Source organism: Dermacentor andersoni, chromosome 10 (assembly GCF_023375885.2).
Source record: "Dermacentor andersoni chromosome 10, qqDerAnde1_hic_scaffold, whole genome shotgun sequence".
In the NCBI taxonomy this organism is placed as follows: Eukaryota; Metazoa; Arthropoda; class Arachnida; order Ixodida; family Ixodidae; genus Dermacentor; species Dermacentor andersoni.
This window is the reverse complement of record NC_092823.1, coordinates 130,148,508-130,156,926: the sequence shown is the minus strand read 5'-3', so window position 1 is coordinate 130,156,926 and position 8,419 is coordinate 130,148,508. Positions and strand designations below refer to the sequence as shown.

The following is an 8,419-nucleotide window of genomic DNA, read 5'->3' as shown; positions in this document are numbered from 1 at the left end:
TTTCTTTCCTTCTTTCTTTCTTTCTGTGTTCCTCCTGCGGCGGCGTCCCTGCTCGTTTATTACTAGGCCGATATGAAGAAGCCAGTCGGCGGCTAACCACGTTTTTCGCCCATTGAGAGACGATCCTCGCTGGCTTAGCCGATGGACGTCAGTCGTTGCCTGGCAATTGGGAACGTTCCGGCTTCGTCCGCTGCAGCCTATACTGTGTTTCTGTGTGTCTTAGTTCACTTGCATCCTTCTTTCTCTCTTTTCTGTCTGTCCGTCTGTTTATTTATTTATTTATTTATTTATTTATTTATCAATTCCCAGATGCTGCTGTTCTGACAGCACTGGGCTGCCAAGAGAAGCATTTCCTGCGTTAAAACGTCCACACTGCGTCAACATCACCGAATGGATGGATGGATGGATGGATGGATGGATGGATGGATGGATGGATGGATGGATGGATGGATGGATGGATGGACGGATGGACGGACGGACGGACGGACGGACGGATGGATGGATGGACGGACGGACGGACGGACGGGCTGGATGGGCTGCTAAGAGAAGCATTTCCTGCGTTAAAACGTCAACACTGCGTCAACGTCACCGAATGGATGGATGGATGGATGGATGGATGGATGGATGGATGGATGGATGGATGGATGGATGGATGGATGGATGGATGGACGGATGGATGGATGGATGGATGGATGGATGGATGGACGGATGGATGGATGGACGGATGGATGGATGGATGGATGGATGGATGGATGGATGGATGGATGGTTGGATGGATGGATGGATGGATGGATGGATGGACGGACGGATGGATGGACGGACGGACGGACGGACGGACGGACGGATGGACGTTATGAGCGTCCCCTTTGGAACGGGGTGATGGGTTGCGCCACCAAGCTCTTGCCTGCCTAATGGCCTACCTAGGTTAAACAATAAAAAGAAGAAAAAGAAACACTATGAACTACCACAACGAAATTTTCTGGTCCCCTATTGCGAACTGTGCTTTTGTACGTCTCCGTTTTTTGTCGTTTCCCTACTTTTCTTCCCCCAATCCTCCAATCGCCTCTTACTAAGGCCTATTGCGGACATGTTTACTTTTCCACTGCTCTCGCTGAACCCAAGGGCTTCAAGGAGGCCAGTGGTGCCTAAATCGACCACTGGGTAGACGTCTTCACATTCTAATAAAACATGCTCCATAGTTTCACTAGCTTTACCGCAGCAAGCACATGCCTCTTGTTCCGTCTTATATCTCGCTTTGTAGGTGCGTGCTCTAAAGCATACCGATCTCGTCTCGAAAACTAATGAGCTTCCCTTTGAGTTATCATAAATTGTTTCTTTCCTGATTTCGTTTTTTCCTCTTAAGTAGTTACTCATGGCAGGTTTCTTTTCCATTGCCGCCACCCATGAGATTATTTCCGCCTCTCTGACTTTCCGCTTGACGTTCTTTGTTGCTGTGTTGCCCACCCTACAGGCCGCATGCTTGCTGGTAAGCTTCCTAGTTCTTTTCCTCCGCTGTGAATCCACCCCCGCACCGCAGCGCCACCTGTGCTCGTGTACGCGAAACACCGCCGTCGTAATGGCGTTGCAGTCGCTCAGCCATCGCGGTAATAGGTCCTCGATCTGCTGGACCGTTCGCCACTGCCGAATTTCGCAACGCTGCGTCCTCCGATTGGCTCAGAGGAGAGAAAATGGCCGCGTTAGGCAGCAGCTATTGATTTGGCGTGCGGCGTAAGAACGGGGTGGTACAGGGGTCGGCTGTGCGTCTTTCTGACTTGCGGTTGCACTGCGGGTTCACCTCCCCGGCTATCTTAGCGCACGACTGTACGATTGGATGAATGGTCAAGCATTTTCCGTTGGCTAGGTATAATAGCGCAACCTTTCGAGTCATCTTGCAAAAACGCGATGTTATGCACAGGGATAGAACTGGACAGAGTAGTTCTGTCCATACCTGTACCTTTGCATAACAGTGTGTTTGCTTCTTTTCTTTTCTTTTTTTTTTTGGAAGAAATTGTATAACCGACTGGCCCCAATCACAGCTCTACTTTTGAAAAAATAAATTATGGGGTTTTACGTGCCAAAACCACTTTCTGATTATGAGGCACGCCGTAGTGGAGGACTCCGGAAATTTTGACCACCTGGGGTTCTTTAACGTGCACCTAAATCTAAGTACACGGGTGTTTTCGCATTTCGCCCCCATCGAAAGCTCTACTTTTGAGTCGACCTTCCAGAATTATTTCACCGGGCATAAAGATTTGATTCTGCGTACTCGGCCATCACAATTGGAACATGTGATTACGAAACATACTATTCCAAAAGGGGTAGTTTGCTGAGCGAGTTTGTATTTTATGCATGAAGGAACCAGCACGAAAAGAGTTAATACGAAGCAACGGAAAATGGACATATGTAACGCTATCAAATGAGGTATTTACTAAAGTCACAAAAATAGATAAACTCTGAAGAAACATGTGGCAAAAAAAAAGAACGCGTGGCCTTGGCTTTCTCCAATACCTAAGTGTGTACTTGAACAGGCATATATATATATATATATATATATATATATATATATATATATATATATATATATATATATATATATATAATGAGAATTTCCTGACGAAGGCCGGACCCCGGCCGGAACGTAGGAAATAAAGCATCGTATGTTTCGTACGTGCGTCCCCAACCTACAAGTTACATATATATATAGAAAACAAGTCGCATGAAATGTCTGTTGCTAGACCATCTGTTGCATCTCTCTGTCGCATTGCATACGTCTGAGATAGAGTATCTGGATACGTGCCATTAAGTGATGTTTTGCTGCCTTTTGCTTTTGCCTTCCCGACTTTATTTCTCACCTGTTCGTTCGAGCATATCTATCTGGGCAAGGACATGTTCCAGCGCGTAAGAAAAATAAAACGAAATGTGGAGACAAATGGGCGACAGAAAAGGTAGAGCGCTGGATTCCAACGAGGCGAACTCTCTGCCTTAAATGCTGCACTTTCTCGTACATATCGAACCAATAACAGCGCGAAATGACGAGGATCAAAATGCGACACACACACACTGCCCGACTTACAACTACCTTTATTTTCGGAAGGGCGCGAAACATATAGCACACACATGATACACAGAAATAAAGAAACAGATAAAACAGATACAACAATCACGTGCCCGCGTCTTCTATAGTGCACTGGGCGCTCTCGCACTTCCTTTCTCTCCAATTCAGTTAACCAGCACTCTACCTTTCCTGTCGTCCTTTTGTTTCTCTCTGCACTTTTTTTTTTTCATTTTTCTTATGTGCCGGAACGTGCCCTTCTCCAAACTCCAACCTGCTCAGGTCTCTGGCTTAAATATATATATATATATATATATATATATATATATATATATATATATATATATATATATCACTTGATAATCAAGGCTGTGTCCGCTTTCATTTCCTTCGCATTAAGTCTTTTCGCACTGCTTGCCTCAAGAACGGACTATTCGATTGGCACCGGACATCTGGACCATTAGCGCATCCCTGCAACCGAACGAATTCAACCATCGTATTCGGCAACTTCGGTACGAACGTTAGCAGCTGCCCCTCAAGGTCGAGCACTCCTATTAACTGAACAACAACAGCCTGGTCGTCTCCTAATGGTCTTTTCGTAGACGCGGTTGGATCTCAACATGTCTGTGCACTTTAGTCGCGAGCCTTCGGGAATGGTTTTCCCGCCACAAGGAGCCATGATTTCACCGCCAGCGTGACGCTCTACGATGTGATTGCGCAAAGAAAAGGAAAGAAAGGGCAAATGTGCCTAAGGGATATTAATCGGCGCCGCATTTCTCTGACAGCTATCAAGGACAACGGTCGCATGGTCATTAAGGAGAACAGTAACTTCACTGGTCACTTTGTTTTTGAAGTATTTCATATAGCACAACTCTCGAAATCTGACAATTTTAGAACCTTATTGGTGAACTGCGATTGGGGACATTTCTCCCAATGCTTATTGTGCGCCTACTTTGAACATAAGGGCAGCCGCAAATCTGATAGAGATGATTTATATTCATTTTGTCCTTTATTTGTTATAATATAAATTGATCTTAAGGCCTTGGGCTAAATGTGTTTTTTTTTTTATTTTAGGCAATACATAATATATCTTTTTTAATTCAACTATGGCAGATCACATAATTCTAGTCATTGACCTGGATTACTCAAAGCGGGGGACATCGCTTGCACAAGAAATCGAAATTCTAAATCTACTAAAAAACAAACATCCCTAATTACCTTTTCAGTTAATTACTTTTGGGTACATATTGCTATTTACCAATTTTAGTCAGTCAGTTCGCAAGGCGTAACCACTTGCAACAATTTTTTTCAGGATGGCACCAGTTTCGAGATATTAACTCCCTAAGCATGCGACGAAACACGTGGGCTTTCGAGTTGTTTTTCTGCTCCGATTCATAAAATGGCGGGTTGCTAAAAAAATTGAGTGGAAAAAATGGGGAATTTTCACCGCAAGTCGCATTGTGCATATCTCGAAATCCGTGCGTAACTCACTTAGAAGTCGTTTAAAGTGGATGCGCCTAGCAAACCCACCTGCTACAATTCGTAAATGGCAATACGTGCCGTAAAAGTAAATAATTAACTGGTTAATTAGTGAATTGAAGCTCTAGAAGGTAGCAAAGGGGAATCGATACCGTTGTCACGGTCAGATGCCACTAGATGCTCCCACGCATTGTATTGGGGCCTTCAAGATAATTATAGAAATGAACTGAAAACTTCGAGTGGCTGCTCGAAACGTCGCATTCTCGTGGGAATCGCACCAAGTTTTCGAAACAACCGACTGCACCATCTAGACTGCTCACGCATCCCAACCAGCCTCTGCCGACGCGAGTCCATATATACCCTGATTTTTCGGCCATCCTTATGAATGGCCTTTGCACTGTATTTTCTTTTCGCATCGTAATGACTGACTATGCCACATGCGGCGACAGTGGTCGCAAGGAGACCCTTCAACACTTTCTGTGTGACTGTCCTTGCTGCGCAGCGTACACAGACGATTGCTCGCTACTGCGCTAGCTCGCTTCGATCAGATAGCATTATCAGAGCGAGCCATTTTGGAATGCCGACCTCATGAGACAACGCAGCGGAAAGCGACGAAGGAAGTGTTTCTTTACTTTATATGCATTTTTTGTCTCCCTTGCCCAATGCCCTTCTGGGCCCTGTAAGGTATTTTGAATAAATAAAAAAATAAATACATAAAAAATAAACTGCTATAATTTTAGTGCTAAGGCACTATAGCCTGCCAACCTAGATTTCGCCTCGTGTCTGTATGAAGACTCTTCTTACGAGCGTTTCTTCACTCGCGTTTCGCGCGCACAGACTCCTCTTTCTTTCCCACTAACAGCCCCGTGCGTAATGAAAATAATAAATTATGGGTTTTTACGTGCCATACCACTTTCTGATTATGAGGCACGCCGTAGTGGAGGACTCCGGAAATTTCGACCACCTCGGCTTCTTTAACGTGCACCTAAATCTAAGTACATGGGTGTTTTCGCATTTCTCCCCCATCCAAATGCGGCCGCCGGGGTCGGGATTCGATCCCGCGACCTCGTGCTTAGCAGCCAAACGCCATAGCCACTAAGCAACCACGGCGGGTGGCCCCCTGCGTATGTGTGAAATAGGTATGGAAAGTGAATCGGGATCGCCGGCGGAATTGTCTCACGAAGAGGTTCGTCGCGCTAAGCGCAGCGAACAACAACGAGCCCGGCGGCAAAGGCAACGAAAGTCGACCGACCACGCGACTACGACTGCAGCCACAGAGAAATCAATTCGAGGCGCTGAAACGCGCCGACTAAACTGCCGAAAAACGGCAGAAGCGAATGGAGAACGACAGATTGCGCAAGCTTGCACCAAGCGCGCTGCCCAAACGGATGAACCTCGACAAGCCCGACTAGCTGCGGACGTTGCACGCAAACATCGCGAGCCAGAGGAACGCCTGTCTTTCGCAACGGCTGCGGCGGCTTTCGCACGATATTCCGTGGTTGGCGCAGCCGAACCGTCTGTAATCTTTTTTTTAAGGGGGCCCTGTATCACTTTTCTTCGAAGTGAAGCGAGGTATACGAACTTAAAACAGGCTATTTCAGGAGTACTTTGCCGCGAAAACTACTTCAAGGCGTTCAGCAGAAGCGGAGTTATTGGGAATCAAACATCCCCTTCGTGGTGCTTCGGCTCCTTCTTCAATGCCTTGTACTGCGAGGGCTACGGCGGAGCGAGGCGAACCCACAACGCTCCGCCGATTGAACGACACCATGGCGTGCAGTCCAAATATGATTTTGGATGTTCACGTAGACGCCGCTACTGTCGGCTTTGGCACATATACGACATGCCGAACGTAGCCAAACGTAGCGAAACGCAGCCAAACGTAAGCCAAACGCGGTTGTCCTCAGCGAGCCGCAGTGTGCTCATCCAGCGAACTCGTCCGGGCCGGTTAAGCTACGTAGCAGACCTCAGCTACATGCAACTGTAGTGCGCATGTGCAGTGTTTGCTTTGGGCACGACAGGGCTTGAGTGTGCGCTCATGTGCTCCAGTCTGGCCGTGCTACATGGTGCGGACCGGCTTCGTCCTAGACCAGCTTGACCGAAGGACAGCAGCCACACCCAACTTGCGCATTTTGAAGCGCTTCAATAGCTCAATACGAAGCGAAGCCTTCCAAGGCGTCTATTTAGGAGCGTCCAGGAGCTAGAGCGCGCTGGCAAGCGTGCGTGTGGTCTGATCATGAGTTTCGCGTGGTTCGAGGCTTGTTGGGCGTTCAAAACTAGTCGAAATCAGTAAGAACCGATGGCTACGACACCGATAAGCAGGGTGGCCAAAGTTTAATTCCTGCGCGGGCGGCCGAGCGTGAGCAGACGATGGTCGATCGGCTTCTTCCGGAAGAACCTAATTCGTATCGAAATCCTAAACCAGAGTTTCGCTTACTTCGGCCTGTTTATTAAACTTCGCCAATAAATATACGCTGCAACTGCAGGAAAGAAGCGCACTGATCCAAACACCCTTCTTGGCTGATGTCGGCTATTGGCCACTGGCAGCCGCGTATGGGAATCTGCTATATTACGAAATAAAGCGTCCAGAAAGGAGTGAGAAGCAGGCTTCTGTTGAAAAGAGAGCGTTTGAGAAAAAAAGTGACTTCGCGCTCCGCTTGTAAGCTCCAGTCGCCGCGCACGACTGCAAAATTTGGCTGAGATTTTCACAGCAGCGTACGCTATTTGTGCACTGCGTTTTCTTTTTTCTTTTTTCACAAAGCCTGATGGGTGGTTAAGGACCCCTTTAAGGAGAACAGACCTGCATGAACGACATTAGTCGTGTGCAGGTGTTCATTGTGTTAATTGTAATTTGTGTTCATTGTACTGTATGTGTTCCTGTGCACTGACAGCGCCCGGGAATCGGGACCAGCTGCGATCGCGTATCTGTAGTCTCTCTCTCTCAGTGTTCTTATCTTTTCTACCTACTTTTACCCCTTTCCCCAGTGTAGCGTAGCTAACCCCGTTTTCCGTTCGTGTCAACCTTCCTGCTTTTCTATTTTCTCTCGTCTCCCTCGCTCTCTGCCTCTATAACATATAATCAACATCAACCTCTCTTCCAGAAGTTACAGAAACTATGTTGTATTTCTATGGAGCTTTTGTTGCCTTCTATAGACTTTCGGTTGAGGTGCAGCTGAATGTTGAATGCCGTGTTTAATTTCTGTTAGGCCTAATTCGCCTAGTTCGGCGCCACGCTATAATGCTTGGTGCTACAGTATGGATTCTATTGCTTGTCCTTTCATTTGCGTCTTTTTTTTCTTCTTTTTTTGCAGAAAAATGTCGGCCAGAACGGCGGCAAGCCCCGGTTGGATTTGAACGTTGAGGCCGCCTGGGCTCAGGGATTTACGGGCAAGAATGTTACTACAGCCATTATGGACGATGGTGAGTTGCAAGAGAACGCAAGTTCTGTTGAACATTTCAGATATAGAATATGCACTGTAGCCCAACGGTCACGAGCAACAGAATCAACTTTTAGGTCCCAAAGCGAGCCTAGATAAATCCATGCGAATCCGACGTAGAGCAAGGTTGCGCCTACACTGGGTATACAGTATAATGAATATATATCGAACTGTGGGTGGTGCAGCTTTGCACTCATATTAGTCTTTCATTCGCCCCATATCCTTGTTTTTTTGTTGATTTTTTTTGGGGGGGGGGCGGTATGGGTACACTTGTACACGTCCTTTCGCACTGTCGATGTGGGCCACCGTCAGAACTTATCGACCTACCAGCGCAACTACTCGCCTTTCGAGAAAGTGCACATAGTCTCTTGTTCGTCAATAAATCCAGCGAGAAGATTACTTTCAAGAATCAGTGCAGAGAATAGTGATGAACAGACTGCATGGGGACGTACTC

The 8,419-nt window shown here is 46.8% G+C and overlaps 1 protein-coding gene across 1 annotated transcript in view; it reads left to right on the top strand.

Annotated features, from left to right (window-relative positions):
- Nucleotides 1–8,419, top strand: part of LOC126545057 (neuroendocrine convertase 2-like) — a 211,525-nt gene that overhangs the window by 162,432 nt on the left and 40,674 nt on the right. The window contains exon 4 of the mRNA XM_050192689.3: nt 7,840–7,948. Within this exon, the coding sequence (XP_050048646.1) occupies nt 7,840–7,948 (109 nt within the window). The remainder of the gene's footprint in view (nt 1–7,839; nt 7,949–8,419) is intronic.